Source organism: Lichtheimia ornata (genome assembly GCF_029851405.1).
Source record: "Lichtheimia ornata isolate CBS 291.66 chromosome Unknown scaffold00001, whole genome shotgun sequence".
Taxonomy (NCBI): Eukaryota; Fungi; Mucoromycota; class Mucoromycetes; order Mucorales; family Lichtheimiaceae; genus Lichtheimia; species Lichtheimia ornata.
In genome coordinates this window covers 414,892-428,402 of record NW_026695321.1, presented here as the reverse complement: position 1 = coordinate 428,402, position 13,511 = coordinate 414,892, and the positions used below count along the sequence as shown (strand labels likewise).

Here is a 13,511-nt window from a genome sequence, read left to right as displayed (position 1 = left end):
ATTAAAAGAGAGCTATCATGGATGTCTTATGTGAATTGTTGGGAGAGATCATCTTTTAAAAAGAGGGGGATCACGCTGACTTGAACTCGTGATCGGCTGCAGCAAAAGAGTAGCGGCGCTTAGAGTAAAAAGAGTGAGTGAGTGAGAGTGAAAAGACTCACGAGTGTATCACGGTGAATCACTTTACTGCGTGAGAAGAGTGTGTTGTTGTGCCATGGATACCGGCGGCGACCTTGGATGCAGCCCGATGTGTAACCGAGTTGGGGGGAGATGAAAAAAAAGATATGGGGGGTGGAATGAATAATTGCCACCTTGCAGCAACAACAAAAAACACACACACACACACAACAGCAAGGAGGATGAGATCTTTCTCACAGACCATGAATCGTACATTCACACATTTTACCCCCAACAACAGTAAAAGAGAAAGAAAATGCACATTAATGTCGGGAAGGGGGTGTTGCAGCTGCAGCAGTGAGCAACGTGACAAACATACACTGAAGATCCTATCATGTTGTTGCTACTACTGATGAACCAGCCGATACAGGTGAAACACAACCACTCATATCGTTTGTCCACCCAGCGTAGCACTTCTTGAACAAGAGCTCCGTAACAAAAAGCGACACAACAGCAGCATTGGCAGGAAAGTAACAAACAAGGTTAACGCGCCCCTGGGTTATAGACATTGCTGCTGCTGCTGCTGGTCTTGTTGCGCGCTCTTTCTCTCTTCTCACTCTCTTTGCTCTATTTTTGACGTGCATCCTTTTTACTCATCCCCTTTTTTCCCGTTTTCTTTTTCTTTGCCTTCTCTCTCACTCACTCACACACCCTCTCTCTCTCTTATTCTTGCTCTCTCTCTCTCTTTTGGCGGATGACTGAAAAGACGGTGTATCAGTTTGGACAGGTAAAAGGTATCTTTATTATCATCCTAGTATCATCAATCTAATACAAGGTTAGGCGCCATCCCATTATGCAGGCCCTACCGTTCACAACTCGGCTTTTGCACGTCGTCACCTCCCCATTCGTAAGGTACAATGGACATTGTCATGTCAAAGCAATGCATACTTATGAGTGTATAGAATGCTTGTTTGGTGTGTAGCGTGTGCTTTACATGTGCTAGGGTAAGTAGAGTATGTCTGTACGAAGGAGGAGATACTAAGATAATGTTGTAAAGATGTATGGAGCCAACTGTATTTGTGAAGAAGTGCAGCCAAGACGGGGCAAGAATTTGCCTGAAGGAAGTTTGGACTCTAGAGCCAAAAAGCTACATCCTCAAGACAAGGAGGATTTCGAGTTTTCTATGAAATGGCTTTCGGAACATGCACATCCTATGTATAGGGACAACGCTGGTATCGTCGTGGGATTACGTGATCTTGCGGAGGTGTCACTTTGCAAGGCACATAGCAGCACCCTTTATCGTGCAAAAAAGCGGCATGAACGTACAAAGTCCCAGCAAGCTCCACCTTCACCTGCCGACTCTAACAGCATCGATATGATGGTGGATTCCAATCAGGATCAACAACAACAGCAACAACCTCCTCCTTTGGGTGGTGGATTGGCTGCCAAAGTGCGTGAGATCAGTAGTTATCAACATCATCAACCTCATCATCATCAACCCTCGTATCGTTGGTCTTCGCCTGATGTCAACATGATTCAGCCATCAACGTCTTTTAAGCGCAAACGCACTCTTGAACCTCATTCAAGTGCATCTACTCCACTTTACGCCTCTTCTTCACCACCACCACCGCCACCACCTATCTCATCTTCTTCATCTCGATTTCCATCCAACCATCAACAATTGCCTCCACTTTCCAGCACTACCAATAACTATAACAACAACCATCGTACAACGACCCCATCCTTGTCGTCTTCGTTGTTGATGTCTTACCAATCACCTCCACCCATGATACCCATCTTCAAGCAAGAACAAGTTCTCGAGACTGTATCGCTCAAATCTCCTGATTCACGCTATTATTTGAGGAACCTTGCTATCACTGACACTTTTACTTTCCGTGATTTACTCAAAGAGATCGACATGACTACTTCACCTCCGCCCGGCAAACGTATCGTTGTTTCGGATGAAAGAAATGAAACCTTTTTCCCTCTTGATCAAGCCATTCGTAGTGTCATTCGACGTCCTCTCTCTTCTCACATGGAATTGTGCCTTGGTTTGCGTGACAAGCCCTCCATTGATTGGAATAACTATGTCTAATTAGTGTAACTCACCGCCTCATTGTTCATTATCACTCCTTTCTCCACCACTCGTCTCTTTGTTATTATACATATATATAGTTTTCATTTTCTTCCTCCCCCCTCCCTCCCCAATCACTTACCACTACTACACAGCAACCCATTGTCATTCTTTTGTGTTTTTCTTTGTCTCTCACACATGTTTCTTTTGTCATTCTTGTATATGCATCACTGATTTTTTATATGATCACACACAAAATAGTTTCATTTATTTGTTTTTGGGAATAAGAGAGAGCTTGATTATCATCTTACATGGCTGCATAAATGGGTCGACAGGGGTTTGGTCAATGGGCACTTATACCTTTTTTCAATGGTTCATACCTAAAACATCCTTTCTCTCTCTTTTTGTTATGAGCACAATTCACACCATGTCTCCTGAAGCAAGAAAAGCAAACGTCGATGCCAAAAAGTATCACCAACAAAGGCAATCGGAAACAGCACATTCTTTTGACGAACTTGAATTTGACTATCCCACTGTGAATGAGCGGATCGATCCCGAAAATGCGTAGGTTGCACACACAATGTCACCATCTAGCACCATGTAATTGACACGTTGTTTATGTAAAAGATCTTGGCGCGAATACCCCAAAGACCAATGTCAAGTGTGTAAGTTGTAGCTTGTTGAAAACCAGAAATGGGAGGGCTTTGCTGATGTATATAAAAAATAGTGCTTGCCCATGACGATGTATTGCCCGAGCTGCCGTTAAAAGATCACACGCCCATGAAAACCAAGGAAGCCTCTGATAAATGGATCAAAGAACATGCCAACGATGCCTCCACAAAAGGATCCCCTTATAAATTTCGTCGAGATGGTTCAGCAGATCTTGTTGGTTGACAATAAAATACGAGTGTACAAGGCAGAGAGAAGAGGAGTGTTATATATATGTACAAAGAAAGTGATCATTACTACTACTACTGCTGTTGTTCATGCAAATATGGATTCCATTCGTTCCACGTAATGGCTGTTGGGAATTCCCAAAGAGACAACTCGGATGATAAACCAGAAATATCAAATTGCACATCGCTCATAGGAACTGCTGCTGCTGTACCAGGAGTCATGGGAATGGAGGATTGTGGCGCTGCTGAATTCATCACCATGGGAGCTTGTTGTGAATTAAATTCACTCATGGATGGAGGAGGAGGAGGAGGCGCGTGCATGTTGATTGCATTAGATGCTGCATACGGTTGTTGTTGCACAGGTACATCTACATACACCACGTTTGAATCAGGGCTTTGACTAGCTCGTGTCGTGGCACCATTGACAAGTAATGAGGGCGATGGTGATGGTGTTGCAGGAAACACTGTTGGCGTCGACGTTGCTAGGCTACCGCTGTTCATCATGTTCATAAATGAGCCTTCACTACTTGTATCCACTGGAACTGAATATTTGGCTGCCAATGACATGAGCACTTGTGCAGGTCGACTCCCACGTAATTCATCATCTCTTGCATAAATGTTGGCACAACGTGCAAGGTTTTTGGCTCCCAATTGCCGTAAAAACTCATCTTCACCCTTGACATTGAATAAGAACATGATGGCTGATTGGAAAATAGCACTAATATCAAAGAAGTGAGTTTCGTTGTATAACATGATGTTGCCATTATTCAACTTACTAGCATATAAAATTCCATGGCATGCCTGTAGGTCCAATAGCTTCCATCCTCTCGACACCATCCACAATGGCAATGGCTGATGTCATACATGCACTGAGGGCGTGTAATGCAAAGTCGATATTGAACGTATCTCGATCCGAAATAAACGAGCGATAGATCAAAAGCTTAAGACAATGATAATACATGTTCAAGAATTCTAAAGTACTAAATAAGTATACAACATTGGCTATTATAGACACATTGATCAACTTACCATCTTTGGTGGGGTAACTATCTGGGGCCGCAGTGACAGGATAATGCTCCAATCGATCTTGTGCATCCCTTGCCCACTCATCCATCTCATGTGACAGTCGTTTGGCAACATCAATCTTGTCATTCCGCTCACTGGGTTGCACCTTGGCAGAATAAAAGTAGCCCAGAATTTGTCCAAGGATTCGAGAAAGAGGCATGTAACAAATAAACAAGCTGTAAATTGGACGTCGCTCACGTAAATCTTCATATGCTTCCAAAAGAAGGCTTGGGATCGGCTCATTCTCATCCACGTCCCTCGTATGGCTTCCATAACTGCAAGGTGTCTCATAAGGCGATGGTAGCTCCACATCATAGTCATCCTCCAAAATGGTCAACCTGGCAATAAGGCATCATCAGTATCACCCAATCTTTTTCTTTTTCCTTTCCCATCATCATACTCACGGTCGTCCCAACTCGGCAGAAATCTCACGGTCTAGAATGTAGGCACAATACCATATACGTCGGCGTAACTCAATTTCATGCTCAGGAAGGCGCCACCTTGCCGAACTACGATGAAGTCCCAGATCTTGAGCCTATTCGCTAGTCGTGTGAGTATGAAGTTGGTAAAAAATAGGCATTGTACTCACCATACGAATGGCCTTGCAATGGACGAATAAAGAAAAATGTGCATGTTAGTGGTATGTTTCTATCATGCATACTAGTTTCACGTAATACGGATACTCACTGTTCCACACATAAACCTACACAAAAGGGAAAAAAAGTGAGTCCACACATGCTAAACCATCCATGTGGATAAGCACTTACCATTGTAATCGATCATCATCCTCATCCTGAGACATGTTAACAAATGAAGCCAATAGTACCAGGGCCGATACGGTGGAAAGTTTGGATCGTCGAAAAACAGTCTCGAGTAACTTTTGTGCTCTTGCTTGGAAGCATTGATGTAATGAGCGAATGGTATCCACGGTGATCTTGTATCTTGTGTTGAGATCCTTTTCCTTGATCATGAAATGACAAGCGACGGCGCAAATGGTGTACAATAGGTATTCATCGGGTGGTTGTGGGTTTTGAAAGTAGTACTGTTCAAGGAAACCAATCTTGTTGACGAGAGGAGCTGCCACGTGAACATAACGAAAGTACCTTTTATGCATGATTGTTTGAGTAACCATGGAAGCGTGGAAACAAATAGAACGTATACTTACAATTCAATCATGGAATCTGCCAATTCCAATGTCATGTTGGGTATATCAGCAAAGGGTTCAAATCGTCGTTGTTGGCATGTCGATCCGGAAGTATCACCAATACCACAACCACCACGTAGACTAGCTGGGCTGGATGAAGGGCATGGCTGATGTTCGCTCCCACCCGATTTGATAATGACGTGCTCATCCTGTTCATCGTTGACTTTTTGTACAATCTCTCGATGATCAATATGACCTCCACGTTTACTGACAAAAGCCTCTTGATCCAACATGTAGTAGCCCGCACTACAACCGATATACAAGGTGGTGTTGTAATCTGATAATTTGAGACTGTTGAGATCATCGGCGAGTGAATCCGACGATGCTGCACGTGCCACATTCGAAGTTGCTTCGTTGTTGCTGATGGTGGATGAAGATGCTGATGGTCTCGCTTTCACTGCCTTTTCATGATCATTACTGCTGCTGCTACCTTCAATCGCATGGTCACCGCTCTCTCGTTTGTTGTTGTCATCATTGGTTAACATCTCTTCGAGTCGTTTGATGCGATCTTCAAGTGCTTCAACGTATGTCACTGGTACAGGTCCTCGTCGTTTTTGCTCTGAAAGGTGACATTCAACGCCAAGACCGACACACGTGCTACATGGAAACGTCTCATCGGCATTGCAACGTGTTTTTCGCCGTCGACATGAATCACAGCTCTGCTTTGCTCGTGTACGTCTTACTGATCGCTGTTGAACGGTGGGGCCTAATCCTGGCACAGGTGCAATGAAGGCGAACGGACGTCGTTGTCGGCGTGCTTTTGAAGTAGTTGAATGGGTGCTGTTGCTGCTGTTGGATCGAGATCGATCAAACGACATGGAGCGTATATAGAATCAGATATGTATAAAGGTGGTTTTGTTAAACGTAGGTTGGCTGGTGGAGGGAGTTGGTCTCAATGGGTGTTATAAGATCATCCAGCGGGCGGTGTAATGCGAGAGAGAGAGAGAAGAATCACCCACCTGTTTCAAAATGTTTTCCACCACCCAACTCCACGTCCCAGCAGTAGCAAGTACGAGAGACACACTATGACTCCATAATGATTACATAGTACTTTGTATGGTTACTATAATAAACAATCGACGTTTGGATATAACTACGCTTTGATTTAGCCATCATCTTGCATATCTTATGCATTAAGTGATTGATTTCGCATTGCACGTGCAGATAATGCAAGGGGGTTGTTATGGTGATCCATTCTTACAACACAAAGGTACATTTTTTCTGACAAAGAAACTGAGTTATCATCACGATACGCTGCGGCATGGCGTGCTTCAGTCCTTTATATGCAAATAATAAAAACAACTTGCCTACTACTCCTTTCTGTGATGCATGTGCATCCCGCTACGCCGTTGCCACATTTCTGGTACGGTGTTGTACTGGAAGAGTAAGATGTTCTAATCCCCCTCGTTATGGAAATTCGCTTGAATCGGTTCACTCGCATAAGAGCCATCGAGCAGCTCCCATTGGATAACAGGTGATGTCGTTGATGATGGTGGCTAGAATTCGGATCAATGAATAATAATGTCGTCAGGGTATACATAAAACCATACCTCGGTTTTGGCGGCAAATGTGGATTGCATAGTAGGGAGTTGTCATGTGCTCAAATTACGAGGCCATTGCAAGGTGTCTTTTTGGTCATCGTTAGGTATCGTGGCATAAACATCCTCGATGGTACAACGATCAAGTGCTTTTTCACACGAACAAATCGCATCAACTTATTTTGTCTTTTCCGATCGTCGTCGGGTGCACGTCCTTGGTTAAGTGAAACCTGACCGGTGTTTAACATTCATCATCCTTTCCCCTTTTTTGACTCCAAGCGGATCTTCATACAGAATGCACATGTATGCAGCATTAGAGTAAATCTTGCTATAATACCATTAGCTCCTTGTATTCGCATGAAAGAATGATAATGAAAATAAGCAATGATATTGAATGAATGATTCAAGATCGACGAATTATGATGAAATCTGTTTTTTTCTTTATGGATCGATCGGACGAACTTTTCCGAATGAATGATTGGTATACAATCATTCAACAGGCGGTAGAACCCCTCCGATTAGCTACCAAGAAAAGCGGGGAAGCGGCGTCCTACCCTAAAGGCTTCAGAGCCAGATGTTAACCGGCTGCATGGTTTCCGATGATTTGCTTTTGCTTATAAAAGAAATTTTCAACCTTTTTTCGGTAGGCTTTTCCCACATGCTCATTCTTTCTACCTGAGTTCTTTTTCAATTTATATATATATATCATCACTACCACTACTACTATTTGTTGCCAAGTTACATTTCTTTATTTCCCGTACTTCATATTGTAATCTTCGCCCTATACCATGACCAGTGGCGACAGCAACAGCAACACAACCATTGGCAGCACGGACTGGCACGTCATGGAAGTGGATCAGGTTGTCAAAACCTTGGGCACATCCATTGAAAAAGGCCTGACCTCGGAAGAAGCTTCATCACGCCATCATCAATATGGATACAATGAATTGTCTACAGGAGGTGGTCCTACCTGGTTTACGATCCTGCTACGACAAACCAAGGATGTCATGAATTGGATTTTCGTAGCCCTTGGTGCCGTATCATTTGGATTTGGCGACTACCCAACGGGTTCCATGCTTATGTTTATTGCCGTCCTCAACGTCTATTTATCATTCTCTCAAGAGTATGCAGCCGAACAGACATTGGCTGCTCTTCGTAACTTGTCATCCCCTGAAGCACGCGTATTACGCGATGGTCGTACTCAAACACTTGCCAGCCGCGATATTGTTCCCGGTGATATCCTATTGATCCAAGAAGGTGATTCCGTTGCCGCTGATGCTCGCCTCGTTACCATTTCCAATCTTGAGGTGGATGAAGCCTTACTCACTGGTGAATCGGTCCCCGTACAAAAGCAATTGATTGTGTTGGACAAAGCAGGTAAAGTAAAATCCTCCTTACTTCGGGCTATTTTTACCTACTTTCTTTGTTTGTGAATTCATATCAACTGACAACATTTTTTTATTTGCCCAGACGAACCTCTTGGTGATCGTGTCAACATGGCCTACAGCTCAACGGTTGTTTCCAAAGGACGTGGCGCAGCCATTGTCACAGCCATTGGCATGCAAACCGAGATCGGCAAAGTGGCAAAGAAACTCAATGATGCAGGAAGTAAGGGTGATACCACACGTTTGCAAAAGAGTCTTTATCGAATGTACATTGGACTTTTGGTGGCTGCCGTACTTTGTGTCATTATCGTTCTCGCATCCGTACGCTTCAAGGCTGATTATGATATTGGCATGTATGCCATGACAGCTGCATTGTCGGTATTGCCAGCTGGTCTCACAACAGGTAAGAAAGCATCATGCAGGGATGGAGGGAGACATGTGTGATCGGAGCAAGGGGGCTAATAAACATGATGCAAAATAGTCATGACCGTAACATTGGTGCTTGGTGGTAAAGAAATGGCACAACAAAAAGCTGTCGTTCGTAAACTCAAGGTGCTCGAAACATTGGGTTCGGTGACCAACATTTTCTCTGACAAGACCGGTACCTTAACCATGGCCAAAATGGTGGTCATCCGTTTCTGGACGCCCAACGAAGGATACTTTTACGTGTCACCCAATGGTTTAGCACCTCATGGCGATGTTTATCGTACCGATGACCTTAGTGATGATCAAGTGGGAGGTGGTGAACTTGTTGACAAGTCCAATATCTCTGATTCGATTCGACAGCTTGTATGGTGTTCAGCCTTGTGCAACATGTCAGCCATCTTTCGTCGTGATGAATCATCGGTATCGGTTGAAAAGCCACCTACCTTGAATGATGAAAAGAAAGGACAACAACAATCGGATGTACAAGAAACTGAATCGGATGATTGGATTCCCAGTGGTGCTCCTACCGAAGTAGCTCTTCAAGTATTCGCTCACAAGTTCGATCTTGGAAAGCCACAGCTGACATCTTCTGGTTGGGAGGAACTTGCGGAGTACCAATTTGATTCCACGATCAAGCGCATGTCCACCTTGTGCAGGAACACTATCTCTGGTGATGCTTTTGTCTTTTCCAAAGGTGCCGCCGAACGTCTCTTGCCACTTTGCAACAACGTCAAGAATGTCGATGAGATTATGAAACGTGTCGATGCTTTGGCTGCAAAGGGTTTGCGTGTCATTGCTCTTGCCATTCGCAAATTGGATCCTGCCGACATGAAGGACTTGCCACCACACGATCAAATGCATCGCCGATTCCCTCGCGACGACATGGAACGTGATCTTGAGTTCCTTGGCCTTACTGGTATCTACGATCCTCCACGACCTGAATCGCGTATTGCTGTGGATGAAGCCCATGAAGCTGGTATCTCTGTTCATATGCTTACGGGTGATCACGAGATCACAGCCCGTGCCATTGCTCGTGAGATCAATATCTTGGATGACACCACTATGCAGAATGATCAACTCGTCATGTCTGGCCCACGCTTTGATGCTTTAACGGATGAACAAGTCGATGCTCTTGAATACCTTCCATTGGTTGTCGCACGATGCTCTCCTGAAACCAAGGTCAAGATGATTCAAGCCTCTGAACGAAGAAACAACATTTCAGCCATGACAGGTGATGGTGTCAACGATTCTCCATCCTTGCGTATTGCCGATGTGGGCATTGCCATGGGCAAAAATGGAAGCGATGTTGCCAAGCAAGCCTCGGATATCATTTTGACCGATGACAACTTTGCTACTATCATTCGTGCTATCGCTGAAGGTCGACGCATTTATCAAAACATGCAACGTTTCCTCTTGTATTATTGGATTGCATTGGCGGCTATGGCTCTCGTTGTCATTCTTGCATTGGCTATTCAGGATGTGAATGGACGTAGTGCTGCTCCTCTTTCGACTATGCAAATGATCTTGATCTACATTGCTATTACGCCACCTGCTGCCGATCTCAGCACTCAATCCGCTTCTCCCACTGTCATGAAGGAACCTCCACGACCTCCCACTGAAAGCATTTTCAATCCCGAGATCTTGATGGATTTGACTGTATATGCAATTGGTATGACAATCATCTGTATGGTCGCCTACGTGGTCCCACTCTACACCGTTGGCTATGGCATTGGTGCATCCGAATGTGATACCAATTATCGTGAAGGCCCTTGCTATGCATTCTATCGTGCTCGTGCAAGCTTGCTTACCACCTTTTTGTTCTCATCCATCATTGTCATGGTCCACGTCCGCAGTTATCGCAGTATCGAATGGAATTGGAAGGGCATCAAGAACACATTCAAGTCCAAGGTCATCATCGGCACGCTCATTTTTGATATTGTCACCTTGGTGCTCTTCATGTACATTCCCCAGGTTGCAATTGAAGGCTTCAGCATGATCGGTATCCAATGGGAATGGGGTATGGCTGTCGGATTGAACCTTTTCTATATCCTCTTTGGCGAAGTTTACAAGCTGATCAAACGCAAGGTCATGAAAACCAAGCGCTCTTAAGCACCTCTTTCACACATTCAATGTTCTCATTCTTTTACATTTATTATCCACGCACGCCATTTCTACACCCGCATCCATAGACTAATTCACGCTTTAATCACTTGTACTCTCTCCCTTCACATTTACGATCTCGTTCTGTAAATAAATTTAAACACGTACTACTTGATCATCATCCTCATCATCGATCACATGAGCATTAATGTGTGTAGTATTATACATCGTTCAAGACCCCATTGGACTTGTTTGCAAAGGCGGATCACGTATTTCTATCAAAATTCTGGATACCTGTTATAAAACGACCACCGTGCTACCAAAGCACCAAACAACCTGCTGAGGCTGAGCATGACTTTTGTCCTTTTCGATTCAGTGGGGTTGCACAATGAATCAAGCGTGCTCAGCAACGTTACAATCCATATGATCAACTCAAAAGTTTTTCGCGCATGATGGCCATTCAGCGCTTAGGATAGGCGTATGATTGTGGCAAGTGCGTCATGACGACATGTTGTGTTGACGGGATTATAAAAGACCACGCTTCTCCTTGATCTATTTCTTTTATTGATCTCTCTCATTATTACATACTACCTCTTTCAATTACATACATTTACAAAAGATGGCACCTCCTGATATCCTTGGATTTGATATACCCGTTGCAGTATTCAGTGGCGCAGCAACGCTTTGGGCAGGCAAACTGGCTATGAACGACAAGCGATATGCCATGCGACATACGCTTACCATGCTCTCTGGTCTCTCATTCTTTATTGCCACTCTCTTGGAGCTTCTTGCTGCTGATCAAATGGGCTTTCCTTTTGACCTGGATAGTTCCTATTATATAATGAATTCAGTGGCTGTGCTTTTCGCCATGATTGCGCGATACTTGCTGTGGTGCATCCTCTTTGAGGTCGTACGCGGAACCTCAAAGACCTCTGAAGACAGTCAGCTCAGCACTATTCCCAAGACCGCCTATGGTTGGAGTGCACTCATGAGCATTTTAATGCTTGTCTATGTCATCCTGGTGTTGGTCACAGGTAGTTTTGCAGCCATTGTCATGTATTACATCGGCACCTATGGTATCGTGATGATGAATATTCTTCAATTGGTTCTGTCGTCTCGCCCTGGATACTCTTTGGCCATCAACCCATTCCGTGGATCATTCCGAATCTTTCTTCTATTACTTTCCCTGGTTTCCCTTGGTCAAATCTTTGGAAATGTCTCATTTTATGTCCTTGAAATGGGAGGATTCATGGCCCTTACTATCCTCCAATATGTCTTTGGCAGCCTACTAGCATCCATGGCTCTTGTGTTTGTATGTACATGTTCATCCAAGTGGGTGAGCTTTAGCGATCACGACCGCCTGAACCAAGTGGGTGATGACGAGGCACAACAACCTATGGGCACCTATAATCCAGACGACGTATACACCAGCAACAAGACCGCAGCGGATGATGTCGGTCGTTTCTAGAGCTCTCGCTATTACATCCTCTCCCATATATAATGTACTATATACGACCTTGCATTGTACTATAATTTAAAAACAACCATGTTGCATAATAAAAAGATTCTTGATCATCATGAATAATCGTCATTGATGTTAAAGTGGTCTTCTATAAACGCGTGATGTAGTCACCTTTATTCGTATTGATCAATCAAATGTAATCTAGATATTGGAGGACTATGATTCTATCAGGGATTTCAAGCAAAGATGATGAAAGTAGAAAATCGCGTAGAGTGGACTTTCTCTTAATGCTGCAATAGGCAACCCGATCCAAATTTGTGCTCCACTCTTCCTTTGTCCTGATCTCTTTTTCATGTCAAACCATTCTTCAAAGTAGGTCGTGTTCTTTACGTGCTTCTATTATGCTAACGATCAAGCAGTTTCTCTGCTGGACGACTTCCTCCCATTGACTCCAAAGACTATCCCCCATCACAAGGCAGCAGTAGTAGCAATGCACGCTTCTCTGACCATTTGCCGGCTCAGCAATCGCATCTTGCCAATGTACGATTGCCAGCTTCTCAACCAGTTAAACAAGAGGTGACTATATGGCTTGTCTTTTCATTCAAGAAGCTTATCGTTTATTGTATAGGACAACGTGTTGGCACCTATAGGAGGTCCATCCTCACCAGCGAGTCGTGCACCACCACCACCACCACCGCATTCATCCATGTCACAGCAACAAACCCCAGCACCACCATCATCCTCCTCTGGCAATGTACCTGAATCATCCAGCTTTACATCACAATCCCACGATCCACAGGCACAGCGACGACGAGGTGATAGTCAATCTCCACGATCCTATTTGGACGCACATGTGGTACCTACGCTCTTAGAAGGCATGAAATTGGTAGTAACTGAACGGTAAGAAAGGTGTCATTGTGGATGGTACAATCAATTAATAATGAATGTGGTTATACATAGACCATCTGATCCTCTTGCTTTCCTTGGCCAATATTTACTTGATTGTTCAGCCAATATGAAGAATGAAAACCATAGACCATCATCATCATCCATCCAATCACGACCACCACCAGCACCACCATCATCGTCATCGTCATCACAACAACAACAATTACCATCACTTAGTGCAGAACTCCCACAATCCATGTTTATCAAAAAAGAACAGCCTTAAGGCATCTCATTAAAATTGTCTGGAAAAAAAGTGCGTAACCATTCGGCTTCCTTTTTCATCTCTTCGGCAGATC

The 13,511-nt window shown here is 44.0% G+C and overlaps 6 protein-coding genes across 6 annotated transcripts; 5 read left to right on the top strand and 1 right to left on the bottom strand.

Moving 5' to 3' along the window:
- Positions 1 to 871: 871 nt before the first annotated feature.
- O0I10_000155 (uncharacterized protein) lies at positions 872 to 2,212 on the top strand (the record flags this gene model as incomplete). Its single annotated transcript, XM_058480269.1, has 4 exons — positions 872 to 904; positions 958 to 1,029; positions 1,080 to 1,121; positions 1,175 to 2,212. 4 exons carry the CDS (start codon positions 872 to 874, stop codon positions 2,210 to 2,212), a joined length of 1,185 nt encoding a protein of 394 aa, XP_058348792.1.
- A 406-nt stretch (positions 2,213 to 2,618) lies between these two features.
- Positions 2,619 to 3,085, top strand: O0I10_000154 (uncharacterized protein; the record flags this gene model as incomplete). The annotated part of the gene is made up of 3 exons (XM_058480268.1): positions 2,619 to 2,755; positions 2,819 to 2,856; positions 2,919 to 3,085. 3 exons carry the CDS (start codon positions 2,619 to 2,621, stop codon positions 3,083 to 3,085), a joined length of 342 nt encoding a protein of 113 aa, XP_058348791.1.
- Positions 3,086 to 3,162: 77 nt separating this feature from the next.
- Positions 3,163 to 6,174, bottom strand: O0I10_000153 (uncharacterized protein; the record flags this gene model as incomplete). Its single annotated transcript, XM_058480267.1, has 7 exons — positions 3,163 to 3,805; positions 3,864 to 4,059; positions 4,117 to 4,490; positions 4,557 to 4,687; positions 4,840 to 4,855; positions 4,920 to 5,255; positions 5,318 to 6,174. The coding sequence occupies 7 exons, from the start codon at positions 6,172 to 6,174 to the stop codon at positions 3,163 to 3,165; spliced, it is 2,553 nt and encodes an 850-aa protein (XP_058348790.1).
- A 1,508-nt stretch (positions 6,175 to 7,682) lies between these two features.
- On the top strand, positions 7,683 to 10,814 carry O0I10_000152 (potassium/sodium efflux P-type ATPase, fungal-type; the record flags this gene model as incomplete). Its single annotated transcript, XM_058480266.1, has 3 exons — positions 7,683 to 8,271; positions 8,365 to 8,682; positions 8,761 to 10,814. The coding sequence occupies 3 exons, from the start codon at positions 7,683 to 7,685 to the stop codon at positions 10,812 to 10,814; spliced, it is 2,961 nt and encodes a 986-aa protein (XP_058348789.1).
- A 610-nt stretch (positions 10,815 to 11,424) lies between these two features.
- On the top strand, positions 11,425 to 12,273 carry O0I10_000151 (uncharacterized protein; the record flags this gene model as incomplete). The annotated part of the gene is made up of 1 exon (XM_058480265.1): positions 11,425 to 12,273. The coding sequence occupies one exon, from the start codon at positions 11,425 to 11,427 to the stop codon at positions 12,271 to 12,273; it is 849 nt and encodes a 282-aa protein (XP_058348788.1).
- Positions 12,274 to 12,619: 346 nt separating this feature from the next.
- O0I10_000150 (uncharacterized protein) lies at positions 12,620 to 13,438 on the top strand (the record flags this gene model as incomplete). The annotated part of the gene is made up of 4 exons (XM_058480264.1): positions 12,620 to 12,639; positions 12,687 to 12,843; positions 12,896 to 13,167; positions 13,228 to 13,438. The coding sequence occupies 4 exons, from the start codon at positions 12,620 to 12,622 to the stop codon at positions 13,436 to 13,438; spliced, it is 660 nt and encodes a 219-aa protein (XP_058348787.1).
- Between the last annotated feature and the right edge of the window lie 73 nt (positions 13,439 to 13,511).